The sequence below is a fragment of the Aethalodelphis obliquidens genome, unplaced genomic scaffold (assembly GCF_003676395.1).
Source record: "Aethalodelphis obliquidens isolate GAN/ISIS:26980383/991018 unplaced genomic scaffold, ASM367639v1 scaffold1, whole genome shotgun sequence".
In the NCBI taxonomy this organism is placed as follows: Eukaryota; Metazoa; Chordata; class Mammalia; order Artiodactyla; family Delphinidae; genus Aethalodelphis; species Aethalodelphis obliquidens.
In genome coordinates this window covers 68181111-68194918 of record NW_020837945.1, presented here as the reverse complement: position 1 = coordinate 68194918, position 13808 = coordinate 68181111, and the positions used below count along the sequence as shown (strand labels likewise).

The window sequence follows — 13808 nt, the reverse complement described above, 5'->3', positions numbered from 1 at the left end:
GGGCCATGCCCAGCCCCAGCCACAAAGTGGCCTGCTACACATGACTGATCCTGCAGTTGATTGATTGCTTGGCCTGAGAGCAGGCTGGTGCAGGAGAGGAGTGGGGAATGGGACTGGAAAGTGGATTGAGGCCAGCTGAGAATGCCAAGGGAGGATTTTGACTTGAATCCTGTGACTGGAGGCACTGAAGTGGTCTTTGAACGGGGGAGTGGTGTGATGGGCAGTGTGAATAGGTGCCTTACAAAGATCAATCAGACAGTGGCGAGCAGCATTGTCTCGGGGCAGATGGTTGGCCAGCGTGAGCTGCTGTGGCTCTAGGCCAGATATGACGTGATGGGGTCTGCAGTGGAACGAGAGGAGGGACAATGCCGGACGTTTCCCCATTCACGTGGTGCTGCAGACAGGGGACAGGGAGTTCGCGAAACATGGCCAGGTAGAACAGCAAGGTAGACAGAGGTCAGTGCGGCGTCTGATACTTTTGGTTTCCTGAGTTTGGGATAAGAGGCCTTGATATGTACAGTGGAAACCCTGCCATAAAGCTATAGGTGGATCTAAAATGTGCGGTCTCATTACTGCAAAGTTCTAAAATGACCAGAGTAAGCCCCTGCTGCCAGCAAGCTGTGCGCTCCGGGAGTCTGGGAGCCAACTGCCCATCACACTATATCAGAATGTATGCTGTTGTGAGGCAGTTTGTCACGGGGTTTTACTGTGTCCCATGAGAGACCTTTCCTGCGTCTATCCTCATTCCTTCCAAAGCTGGCAGGAAGCTGAGGGTGGTTAAGCAGAGGCCCCTTCAGGCCCCCTCCTCTGTCCAGAATCCAGGGGCTTGTCTCCAGCACCCTCCTTTCACTCAGGCAAACCTCAGCCCCATGGGGCACGACCAGGACCCTGGCCTGGCCAGAGAGACTGGTGCTCACAGGAGGACGAGCAGAGCGAGTGAATGGCTGACTGGCTCTACAAAGCAGGTGTTTTATGCATGGAGAACTGCCCCCTTCCTCCTTCCAGCACGCCTTTCATGCTGCCCTGGAGGGAGGGGCCCCTTATTGCCAGCTTATCCCAACCTCCCTCCCTGGCAGGGGGTCTGGGCCCCGTTCCACTACCATCTTAAGTAATGGCCACTTGCTCCCAAGCTCCACCCTGGACAGCTCCCATTGTGACACCCTTGCTACGCAGTGCTGGAATCCGCCTGCGTGCACATTTCCCCATCCATCTCTGTTCTGCTTTAGAGCCCATGAAATGAACCTGTTGCCTTTTGTAATGGCTGCTTGAGACACTGCAGTAAAAAAGACATGACGATATATTATTGGTCTGATGGCTGCTTTTATGAAAGGAACTCTAAACTGCCACCCACTCCTATAGTCAGAGACACTTTCACTCTCCTGTGCTTGGAGCTTTAATTTTCTTAAGAACATTCTCTGCTCTGGAAGCTCTGGAGTGGCCTTTGGCCAAAAGCAGCAAATGTGGAGAAGAAAAGAGCTCAGGCGCTGGTGCCAGGGGGGTCTCGCAGGTCCCCTCAGGCGGCCAGGACTGGGGCAGGGCAGGGCAGGCGTGTCCATGGAGAATCTGGTCTCCTCTTTCTTCTCCGGGAGAATTGTGAGCAGGAGAGGCTGAGGGCAAGGGATCCTGAGTGAGGGGCTGGGGCCAGCATCTACTCTGTGTTTTTCTTCACTCTTTTCTTATCCTGTCATGGATTGGAAAGACAAGGCACTTCATCTCTTGGCTTGAGAACCCTGACAAAAGTGGCCCTGGAACAGTTCTAATGCTGTTCATTGCAATCACCTGAGGAGTGTTTCAAAGACTCTGGTGCCTGGGCTTACTCCAGTCCAGAAGGCCCGGAAATAGGAGGAATTTTTGTTTCGTTTGCTTAAGCCTTTTAAAAGATCCCCAGGAGATTCTAATTTGTTGTCAAGACTGGGAACAACTGTTCTAGAACTGGTTAGGCCCTAGATGAAAGAAGTAGCATGAGGCAAATTGCATTCCTCCAGAATCTTCTGTTTTTATCTTGTGTAGATCAATTCAAATTATCTGCTCTCATCCATTCTCCCTACTGGCAGACATTTGTTTTTGATGGATAGAATCGTATATATGTATGTATTATTATTATTATTAATCACTCATCATGGCTAGTTTTTTTTTAAGCTATTTAATCTATGTTGCTTATAAAGTGCCGTATCAATGCTTCTAGAGTTTGATGCCCATTTCTGAGAACTGAGGGAAATACACTCAGGAGTGGGCTTTACTGAGTTCTGATTGGCTGAATCTGCTAGCAGCAAATTTGACCCAAATGTCAGCCAGTAAGCAGAACCTCAAAACCACAGGATGCTGAGACTACTTTTGCGCATGTATTGTATTCAGTCCTATGATGTCTAGTTTGATGTATTTGCTGGCGAAACACAGCTAAATCAAACCATTGATCCCAAATGAAAATACGAGCACCCGTATGTTGTATAATTCACACAAATTGTCCTTGAGAGAATAAAATGGAAACATAGTCTTGAGAAACAGAAGAGTGTTCTGGATTCCCAGGTGGGCCAGGGTATGTTTACTGGGGTCCAGCGAGGCTGTCACTCACTGAAACCCCACGCATCACCTCCTTTATCGGAGGTCATGAGCGGGGGCTACTCTTCACTGCGGTGCGCAGGCTTCTCATTGCGGTGGCTTCTCTTATTGCGGAGCACGGGCTGTACGCATGCAGGCTTCAGTAGTTGTGGCACATGGGCTCAGTAGTTGTGGCTCACGGGCTCTAGAGTGCAGGCTCAGTAGTTGTAGCGCACGGGCTTAGTTGCTCCACAGCATGTGGGATCTTCCCGGACCAGGGCTCGAACCCGCGTCCCCTGCATTGGCAGGCAGACTCTCAACCACTGAGCCACCAGGGAAGCCCCACCCTCTTCTTTATAAGGTCTCTGTATAACCTCTTTTCTCTTTGGTCTATTGAACTCACTGAAAATAAAGAACTCACCTGACAGGTGACTTTGCCTGAAGTTTCAAGAGAAAAGAAAGATTCTATCCTGAAGACACCAAAAGGGGCAGCCCCTTGACTCCTTTGTGTATCCCTTTAGCCCTGGGCAGCCTTAGCCCCTTTGGCCAAAGGAAAATCCCTCTGCAGACTCATGTCATCGCATGGGCTCCCCCACCCTCTTTGTCATCCAGCACCTCCTTAACCCCAAACTTCTTCTGCTTTCTAACCTCCAATTACTGCCTCACTCTCACTCTCAGTGCTCTCCTAGACCCTCTGCAGCAGGCCCACTGCTGTAGAGCAGCCAGACCTGGCCAGAGAGGGTGGAAATTGGCGAAAGGAGGCAGAAGGGACCCAGCGAATCCCCTGAGGTTGGCAGTGGGCTCTCTGGGTATTGGAGGGAACTTCCTTCAGGCTCCAGAATCTGATATTCTGTTTACTTAGCAATGGACAGCAAATCCTGATTCCACAATTCCCATATTGTTTTTCCCCTCCTTGGAGTCTTACCAGTAGAGATTTAACTCTTGTTGTTGTTAAAAACTGTAGAGGATACAATGACTAAGTCAGAAGTAAAAAGGGAAGAGAGGAGCCTAGGTTATGAGAAGTGGGGGCTTTGGGACATGCATCAGCGTGTGAACCGTTACCTCTCCGGGCTCATTTGAGATAGACCTGCCTAGGAATAATGGGGACCTGGGATGTGACCCCTGGCTCATGCCAGCCTGAGCTCATTCTTATGATGCCAGTGCATTGGACTCTGGGCCCTGCCACTGAGCAGCACAAACGTGTGGATGCCCAGGTGACCCTGGACTATGCCCAGGTGTCCCCTGACCCTGCACCTGTGTTTTGAGGCACGGGCTCACGTTCTCTCAGTGTGTGAAGTAAGACACAGCCTCCAGCTGGGAAGCAGGTGCATGAGGGGAAGAGTGTGGTGGGGAGGTCTAGGTTCTCGCCTCAGCTCTGCCACGTACAGTTTGCGTGATCCTGGGGAAACGCCTGTTCCCTTCTCTGTGACTGTTTCTTCCGTTGTACAATGAAAAGGTTGTTTTATGGATCCCAGTGGTTCTCAGTCTGGCTCCCATTAGAATCACCCTCAAGCATTTTTGTTTTTTGCGGTACACGGGCCTCTCACTGCTGTGGCCTCTCCTGTTGCGGAGCACAGGCTCCAGACGCGCAGGCTCAGCGGCCATGGCTCACGGGCCCAGCCGCTCTGCGGCATGTGGGATCTTCCCGGGCCGGGGCACGAACCCGCGTCCCCTGCATCGGCAGGCAGACTCTCAGCCACTGCGCCACCAGGGAAGCCCCCCCCCCTCAAGCTTTTAAATCCCCAGCCCACCCACCCAGAAATTCTTGTCTGGGGTGGGCCCATGTATCAGTATTTTTAAAAAAGATCCTTTAGGGACTTCCCTGGTGGTCCAGTGGTTAAGACTGCACTCCCAGTGCAGAGGGCCTGGGTTCGATCCCTGGACAGGGAACTAGATCCCACATGCCTCAACTAAGAGCCCGCATTCCGCAACAGATCTCTCACGCCGCAACTAAGACCCGGCGCAGCCAAATAAATAAATACCTACTATTTTTTTTTAATGAAGGAAATTTTTTTTAAAAAGCTCCTTTAGTGATTCTAACGTGCAGCCAGGGTTGAGAACCACTGGGCCAGATCATCTGTAAGGGCCTTTCCATCACTATAATCACAGTGTCTAGCAGGGAGGAACTACCTCTTTGGATTTCTGTTCACCACATCTTCACCTGTGGCCCTAGATGAGGACTGTGGGGCACCCAGACTCAGGGGAGGCAGTAATCTCTTGGCTAAGTGTGTGGGTTCTGGAGCACCATAGTGTGAGTCCATGGTCGGCTCTGGGTTTCCTCCATGTAACATGAAGATAATAACAGTACCTTCTGCATTGAGTTGTTGTATTGAGTTAATTCATGCTTCTAAAGTGCTTAAAACGTTGCCTGGCACACAGTAAGTACTCAGTGAACTTCGTTATTATTGTGGAGGACAACTGAATGAAAGAAGTGCCCAGAGGAGAGTGTCCAGGTGTATTCTTGGGATGCAGGTGATGGTGGGAGTCCAGTGGGCTTGAGTCTCTGGACCTCTGTCTGGCAGGGCATGCCTGGGGGCACGGGACCCGTACTGCGGCTGGGACGGGAAGCAGCAACGTTGCAGCACGCTTGAGGACAGCTCCAACATGAGCCTCTGGACCCAGAACATCACAGCATGTCCTGTGAGAACCCTTTTGTACCCCCCACCAGGGACCTCTTCCCCCGAATTCAGGCCCTGACTCTCCATCAGTGTCCCCACAGCCCTGGGACCTTGTACCTTCCCTGCCCCTGCCTTGTGTGACAGGGTCCTGCTCCTGGTGTGTGTCTTCAGGTGCGAAATGTGACTCGGGATGGGGGCTTCGGCCCATGGTCACCATGGCAACCGTGTGAGCACTTAGATGGGGACAACTCAGGTTCTTGCCTGTGTCGGGCCCGGGCCTGTGACTCCCCCCGACCCCGCTGTGGGGGCTGTGACTGCCTGGGGCCAGCCATCCACGTTGCCAACTGCTCCAGGTATGTGAAGACGCAGGGCTTGCTGGCGGTGGCCTTGGAATGGGGGAGGGGGGATGGAGGGAACGGGGCATCCCCAGCCAGCTGTTTGCACTAAGGGACAGAAAACACTTCAGGGCTGTGCGGGGCACTGGACAGGTGGCTGATGTCTGAGGCAGGAAACATGAGCCCTGGAGAGTTTCCACTCCAGTGGGAGAGAACTTTCTGCCTTGCGGTGCTCTTCATACAAAGAGGCGTGGGGGTTATCCCTAGCGAGATCATATCCTCAATAAGCCTTGCAGTCCCAAACAGGATAGCATGGGATGGTTGTAGCTACCTAACCACTCTGAGCTTCTCTAAATGAGGGTTACAGTGCCCACCCTGAAGGTTGTTGGGAGGGTTAAATGAGATCATATTATATATATATTTAGAGAGAGAGAGAAAGAGAGAGAGAGCTTGCACACTGCCTACTACCTGAGGACTCCCTAAAGTGATTAAAATAAATAACCCATAATTCTTGACACTCTTAAAATAATTTTATATACACTACATTTATTAATTTAACCATCACAACCTCATGGTGTAGGAATACAATCATTATCCTTACTTTAAAGATAAGAGTATGATGAGGCACAGGTGGTTTTGGTAATTTGCCCAGCCTTAAACAGCCAGTAATTGGTAGTGCCAAAATTTGAAAATTAGGGGCAAAGGAGACAAGAGTGGGTGGTGTCTTGAGGTTGGAGCAAAGCATGTGCAGTAGTAGAACGGGGGAGAGAGCATGGGTTTGAATACCAGGGTCTGCCAACCACCGAGGCTGAAACAAAGGTTGCAGATGGCAAAGGCCTTCTCTAGAGAATATGTCCTTTTCCCCTGCGAGTAGAGGCCATGTGGGTATATCTTTGTGCTCTAACCCTAAGCACAGCCTGATATATGGAAGAAGGCTCTCAATGCATGTTTGAGGAGTGAACAAATGAATGAATAAGTCATTCCTGAGAAGGCCTGGTTAGGAACTATCTCCTGTCAATCGCACTTCCTGACAACAATACAAAATCCATCTGTGCAGATGTGATTAGATCTGAGAAGCTAGAGCTCAGAGGGTCATTTGTCTCTATCCCCTCCGGCCCCACCAGGAACGGGGCGTGGACACCGTGGTCATCGTGGGCCCTATGCAGCACCTCCTGTGGGATTGGATTCCAGGTCCGCCAGCGAAGTTGCAGCAACCCTGCTCCACGCCACGGGGGCCGCATCTGCGTGGGCAAGAGCCGGGAGGAACGGTGAGCTAGGGCGTGGCTATTGGTTTCTGCGACAAGCCAGCCCCGAGGTCGCCGACTACCCGGGCCCCCTAGAAGGTGGCCTGGATTCTCCAGGTGGTCCAGTGGACCCTCGTTTTCCCAGTCTCGCAATCTCAGTGACCTCTCATAGGGAAAGGGGTGCCTGTTCCCTAGAGTAACGACTCCTCCCCCTCTCCCCGTCAGGTTCTGTAACGAAAACACGCCTTGCCCGGTGCCCATCTTCTGGGCATCCTGGGGCTCCTGGAGCAAGTGCAGCAGCCACTGTGGGAGCGGTGTGCAATCGCGGCGTCGGGCCTGTGAGAACGGCAACTCCTGCCCGGGCTGCGGCGTGGTGAGGGCCGGGCCGGGGGCGGGCGCGGGATGCCTGGACCTCGAGCCAAGGGGAGTGCAGAGAAGGGGCGGGGGGCGGAGCGCGGGACAGGCCTGGGGCTGCGAGGCTGTGCAACAGCACCAGTCCTCCTCCCGAAGGAGTTCAAGACTTGCAACCATGAAGGCTGCCCCGAAGTGCGGCGCAACACGCCGTGGACGCCCTGGCTACCGGTGAACGTGACCCAGGGCGGGGCGCGGCAGGAGCAGCGCTTCCGCTTCACGTGCCGCGCGCCGCTGGCCGACCCCCACGGGCTGCAGTTTGGCCGGAGGAGGACGGAGACCCGAATCTGCCCCGCGGACGGCTCTGGAGCCTGCGACACAGACGGTACAGCCCTGCGTCTCCCCACCCGCCACCCTCCCTCCCAGGCCCAGAGCGATGGGGCGGGGCCGGGAGTGAGAGCTGGGGGAGGAGGGGGCAGGGAGGGGATGTGCGGTTTGGAAGAAGGCGGGAGGTCTTTGGGCTGCCGTGGGAGCCCTCTGTGGCTGAGGCCAGCCCCCCTGTATCCCCCCAGCCTTGGTGGAGGAGCTCCTGCGCAGCGGGGGCACCTCCCCGCACACGGTGAGCGGGGGCTGGGCCGCCTGGGGCCCGTGGACCTCCTGCTCCCGAGACTGTGAGCTGGGCTTCCGCGTCCGCAAGAGAACATGCACAAACCCGGAGCCCCGCAACGGGGGCCTGCCGTGCGTGGGTGACGCTGCAGAGTACCAGGACTGCAACCCCCAAGCTTGTCCAGGTAACCCTCCACTAAGGAATCTTGGCCCAGGGAACCCCTCGCCCAGGGAACCCCCATCGGGGAGACTCCGAGGCCTCCCCAGGCTACAACTAACTCCTGCTTGGAGACCTCTCCTCCCTGCCAACTCTGTACAGGGCCCCCAGAGCAATTTTCTACCCTGAACATGGACACGGCAGCTACTCGCAGGGACCAGGGCATTTCCTCACCCTCCGAGTTGCTGTTTTCTCTCCTTTAATGGGTTAGCTAGACAAGGAGCTTGATTTGAGGCGAGGTTGGTTTTTGGTGTCCCCTCTGCAGCCTGCATTTCTCCTGCCACCCCTGAGGGGAGGGGGACTCCCTAACAGTGGACCGTAGGGCTGGGGCAGGGCGGATGTTGAGGGCAGTGTGGCCCTGAGAGGCCTAGCCTGGGTTGGGCCATGCCTGCACCTGCAGCCCCTCTTCACCCACCCCATCGCCTTGCAGTGCGGGGTGCCTGGTCCTGCTGGACCTCTTGGTCCCCATGCTCAGCCTCCTGCGGTGGCGGCCACTATCAACGCACCCGTTCCTGCAGCAGCCCTGCCCCCTCTCCGGGCGAGGACATCTGTCTCGGGCTGCACACGGAGGAGGCGCTGTGTGCCACACAGGCCTGCCCAGGTACGAAGTGCATCTGGCAGGGCCTGGGGAGCAATGCGGAGCCTGCGCATCCCCACTAAGGGGGTCTGGGTGGTTAACCTCATCCCAACCCACAACACACAGAAGGCTGGTCGCCATGGTCTGAGTGGAGTGCGTGCACGGAGGATGGAGTCCAAAGCCGTGGCCGGTACTGCGAGGAGCTGGTCCCCGGGCCCAGCACTTGTGCTGGAAACAGCAGCCAGAGCCGCCCCTGCCCCTCCAGGGAGATGCCCGGTAGGTCTTGGAGCCAGCACCTTCACACCAACCCTTCCTGCCCTGAGCCCCAGCTTCCTTCCCCTTCTGAAGCATCCTGCGGGGTGCCAGCACCTTCACACCAACCCTTCCTGCCCTGAGCCCCAGCTTCCTTCCCCTTCGGAAGCATCCTGCGGGGGGCAGGATGAAATACCGGGGCGGGAGGTTCACACACTTTGGGCCTTTGCACGTCCTCATTTGACGGATGGGCCTACCTTTCTTAGAGGTGGGGCCTGGGGGGAGACCAAGGGAAATGAAGGTCCCCAGGTGCAGTCCCACAGGTCGGCGCTGACCCAGGGGCCCTCCGAGACACACACCAACACACACCGCCCTGGAGGGACTCACGTCCTCTCCTCCCTGCCTCTTATACCCACTCTGCTTGTCTTCCTGCAGTGATCCTGCCTGCCTCCAGTGTGGATGAGGCCACTGGCTGTGGAGGTAAAAGGAACCTGCCCCACCTCATGATGATCCACGCCCCCCCCTCCCCAAGGAGGAGACCCACCTACTCTGAAACCTGGAGTCTCTCCACTTCTCGCTCCAGACCCACAAACCTTGTTGAGGTCCCGCACTGCTTTAGACCACGTGTAGGAGAGTCTGGGCAATTCCATCCATGCCCCTCAGCTAAGAAGTGGTGGTCAAGTCTGTATTCAAGAAGAGTCACCCAACTCCACACCACTGGCTGCCTCCTCCGACCCAAGCCACAGGTGGTCCTGTGAGACAGGCCCCTGGTGACAGGCCACGCAGCCTTCCTGTTTCTGATGACTCTGGCTTCAAAGCCCTTCCCTTTATGTCTCAGAGCCTCCTATTGGGGGGCAGTTGGGGGTCTTCACAGTGGCCCTTTTCTTACCTCTTGTCTCTTCCCTCTCCCAGAGTTCAGTCTCCTCCACCTGGTGGCCACAGGCATCTCCTGCTTCGTGGGCTCTGGGCTGCTGACCTTGGCGGTGTACCTGTACTGCCAGCACTGCCGGCACCAGTCCCAGGAGTCCACGCTCGTCCATCCCGCCACCCCCAACCACCTGCATTACAAGGGCGGGGGTGCCCCCAAGAATGAGAAGTACACACCCATGGAATTCAAGGTGGGAGTCCTCTCGGAGAAGCAGAGGGCAGGGTGAAGGGTGCAGTGGTCCTGGCCCTACGCTGGACATAACTAGGCTGGGCACTCGGGAGAGAGCAGTGGCATGGTGGGCAGAACACTGTGTCAGCAGCCAGACGTTCTCTCATTGACTGGCTCCTGATTTCCTTGCTCTGGCCTGTCCTCTTTCCCCGTCTCTCCCTTCACCCCTTCCTCTCTTGTTCTTTCCTTCTCCCACAGACCCTGAATAAGAATAACCTGATCCCCGATGACAGAGCCAACTTCTACCCATTGCAGCAGACCAATGTGTACACGACCACCTACTACCCGAGTCCACTGAACAAACACAGCTTCCGGCCCGAGGCCTCACCTGGACAACGGTGCTTCCCCAACAGCTGATACCACTGTCCTGGGGACTTGGGCTCCTTGCCTTCCTAAGGCACAGAGCAGGTGGAGGTGGGACGGTGGAGCCAGTTTGGTTTTCTCCCTCTGCACTAGGCCAAGAACTTGCTGCCTTGCCTTGTGGGGTCCCATCTGGCTTCAAAGAGCTCTGGCTGGCGGTGACCATGGGGGAGAGGGCTGGCTTCAGGCTGGCACACGGCTGCAGTTCCAGCTCAGCCCGGGTCTCTCATGGCCTCCTTGGAACCCACCGTCATGCTGATCTCCCCTGCCATGTCTGGGCTGTGGACCTACTAGGCGTGTGAGGGAATTGGAGAGTGGAGATGGCAGGAGGGCAGGCTTTTAGGTTTGGGTTGGAAATGACAGCCCGTGTAGCTATCAGGGGCTGAGTCTGCCCCTCTTTGGCTGGCCCCAGGAAGGGCCTGGGCTACATCCTGATTATCTCTGAAAGAAACTAGTCAAATGACCCCAGTAGTTCTGGATTCTCTGCCCAGGGCTGGGTCATTGTGGTGCTGCCCCAGTGTGACATGGGGACCAAGGCTGGAGCAGGTTGTCCACGTTTGCCTAGCAGTCTGTGCTTTACCCAGCGACATCCCTCTGGTCAGAGGCAGTGAGGACTGGGGGCTGGAGACTGAACTGTGCTGAGAAGTCCTTTAATCTGGGCTGGCACATTCCTCGGCCTTTCAATCAGAGTGCACGAAAGGTGACCCAGGAGGAAGGGAGGTGGGAGGCCAGTGGAGATGGCTTTCCAGTTGCTGCTCAACAGAGCTGTTGGCTGAGACCTGCGTGGGAGTCTCTGCTGGGCCCTCATCTGTTCAGGAACGCACACATGTACACACACAATCACAATCTGCCGCAGCAACAAAAAGGATGTTGGGCTGTGGCATTATTAAAGATGATATCCAGTCTCCAAATGTAACGTCGTCTTCGTGCATATGTGTGTGGGCTCCTCTTGGCCCGGTCTGGTCAATTAGAGCAATGCACTGGGGTGACAGATGGTCTTCTCAGGGTGGGGGAGATGACCCCAGTAGAGTTTGACTTTAATAGAGGATAACTTTCCATTTGTGAGTAAATCTCCACATACACACGTTGCCCTAAACCCTTGTTGGAAAAGAGGGATGATCACAGATTCACAAGTAGGGACACAAGTACACCAAAGGCAATACAACAGGAGATTTCTGCCCATTGCCTTAGCAGCTCTAATCGGCAACACTTCCACAGTGGAAATGTGTGAGTCCAGCAGGGGAGTATTGATGAAGATTATTTTATGAGGTGCTTACATTGCTGAGTTTAATAAAACCAGAACTGACTGAGAAATGAGTAAATCTGTGAGGTGGGGGAAGCCCTCTGTAGTTTTGGCTGGATTAAATCAAAATAGCCTCAAAGCCTCAGCCCACCACATCCGTGCCACCATTTTGGATGAGATTGATGGACATGTTAAGTTTAGAGAGGAATTTCCTGACTTAATTGGCTGGATCAATTACAGGATTTGCAGCAAAATCTATTCGTAGGTCAGGCTGTAAAGTGTGATATCCCGGTGGTAGAGGAAGTAGAGGATCTTGGGGAGGGGAGGAGGAGGAAGAAAGGAGCACTCCTGGACCTCGTGTCTTGGACTCCCTTGTGCTTACTGGCTCAACTGCAATAGCCGTGTCCTCAGGCCAAGGTGGAGCCCAGTCAGTGAGAGCTCAGGGGACATAATGAGTATTTCTGCAGTTTGGGGATTCCTCACTGAGTTTCTATTCACCCCATGAATCCAGAGCCTGTAGGGGCCTGTGTTAGATCTTGGGGTTTTGGATTCCCTTGAACCTGGTAGAGCCAATGAAGTTCAAGAGTGTTCTAGGGCCCAGGGTGCCTGCTTCACAGGGGCCACTCATATATGTCAGGCACTGGTCAGGTCTGTAGCAAGCAGTCATGAAGAATTCCCGGGTCATGCCCAGCCACTTTTGACTGGAATGGCATCAGTGGAGTGGAAACCCATGTGTGTCATGGCAAAATACACACCGCGTGTGTGTGCATGCACGCACCATCTGTTACATAAAAGTATCAGTCCTTCACATGAATTAATCATAATTTATTTAAACCACTCTGATTTGTTTCAAATTTTTCTTTACCAAAGAATGCTATTATGGACCTTCTTCTCCGTATCTCTATGTCCTTAGGATAAATTCCCAGAAGCGATTGCCCTTAACCTCTGTGGCCAAATCTCTTGCTGATGGGAGTACACAGCCACCAGCAGCATGTTCTCATTGCATTATTTCTAATGCTAGTAGCTAACTCTGATAAGTGCTGTCACCTCCAAGCACCATACCAAGTGCTGGTCATTTCTCTTATTCAGTTCTCACAACAATCCTGAGAGGAAAGTACTATTGCCATGCCCACTTTACAGATGAGGAAACTGAGGTTTAATAAATTTAAATAACTTGCCTACAGTCACACAGCTAGTCAGTGACGGTTCAACCCAGGCAGTCCAACTGCTTGTTATCAGCTTGATAATTTTTTAAAGCGTAATTGTTTAAGTTTTTAAAATATTTACTGAGTGACCATTTCCCTCCATTTACATATTGGCCATTTGCATTTCTTATTTTTAAGAAGGATATTTTGTACCTTTTCTCTTAGGTGGTCATCTTTTCCCTATTGCTTTGTAGAAGATATTAACCTTTGGTTAAAAGATATTAACCTTTGGTAAAAAAAAAAAAAAGATTTAAATATTTCCTTAATTGATCCTATGCCTGTTTTGATACATAGATATTTGAATTTTTCACATAGAACTACTGTTTTTTTGTGTTTTTTTTTTTTAAAGGAAACTATACGGATTTTGCTTGAATGAAACTGAAGTAATGAGTTTTCTCACTGTCACCACCATGAATCTCAGGGATGCAGGCTTTAGGGGACACAGTTCTCTCCTTCTGCATATGCTGCATAGTGTCGGTTACTCTAAACAAAGACAGGATCCAGGCTGGGGATCTATTGGTTTGGGACTTGACTTAGGGGAGCATACAGCCTTATGCACTCCAGAGGAAGGGGTGCTTTAGAGGGAGAAAAAGAACAGAGTGTGTGTTGAGAGGTTCATTTCTCTGGGAGGAGGAAGTAGAGCTGGGTACCCTCTACCTGTCAGGGCAGGTGAGATTTAGACAAGAAACAAAAACTGGGCTCCTCTCTCTGGTGGCAGACACTGGCCATGTGGTGGACAGTCATTGGGACCCAGAGTACAGGGTCCTTGTCTCACAGCCCAGTCCTTGAGCAGGTCAAATATGACCCTCAAGCATCGATGGCTAGGAGCCCATTAACAATGAAAGAGATCATCTCCCCACGTGGTCAGGCAGGTGGCCTTGACGGGAGGCAGTACACCTGGGTGAGGATCTGGGCTTCCCCGACTAGAGGCTGGATTCCAAGTCCTGGTTCCAAAGTCACACGGCACAATTCAAGCCTCTATATTCAAAGTTAAATTTGAGTTTGATTTAGCGCCTATCGTCTGGAGAGAGAGGATATTGACCAAACTTGCGTTGACAGCTGGACAAGCAATCCTCCTCCAGCAGCCATTCTTCCTATTCATTGTG

The 13808-nt window shown here is 53.3% G+C and overlaps 1 protein-coding gene across 2 annotated transcripts in view; it reads left to right on the top strand.

Moving 5' to 3' along the window:
* Positions 1-11555, top strand: part of SEMA5B (semaphorin 5B) — a 40637-nt gene extending 29082 nt beyond the window's left edge. Inside the window, exons 11-22 of one of the 2 annotated variants that reach the window (XM_027106530.1) lie at positions 5061-5178; positions 5328-5509; positions 6616-6759; positions 6961-7108; positions 7246-7471; positions 7659-7877; positions 8144-8148; positions 8453-8510; positions 8613-8762; positions 9174-9218; positions 9651-9856; positions 10093-11555. In XM_027106530.1, coding sequence (XP_026962331.1) covers positions 5061-5178; positions 5328-5509; positions 6616-6759; positions 6961-7108; positions 7246-7471; positions 7659-7877; positions 8144-8148; positions 8453-8510; positions 8613-8762; positions 9174-9218; positions 9651-9856; positions 10093-10251 — 1660 coding nt within the window. In that variant the 3' untranslated portion in view covers positions 10252-11555. Of the gene's footprint in view, positions 1-5060; positions 5179-5327; positions 5510-6615; positions 6760-6960; positions 7109-7245; positions 7472-7658; positions 7878-8143; positions 8149-8339; positions 8511-8612; positions 8763-9173; positions 9219-9650; positions 9857-10092 lie in introns of both variants that reach the window. The other variant, XM_027106537.1, reaches the window with a different exon arrangement.
* Positions 11556-13808: the final 2253 nt, after the last annotated feature.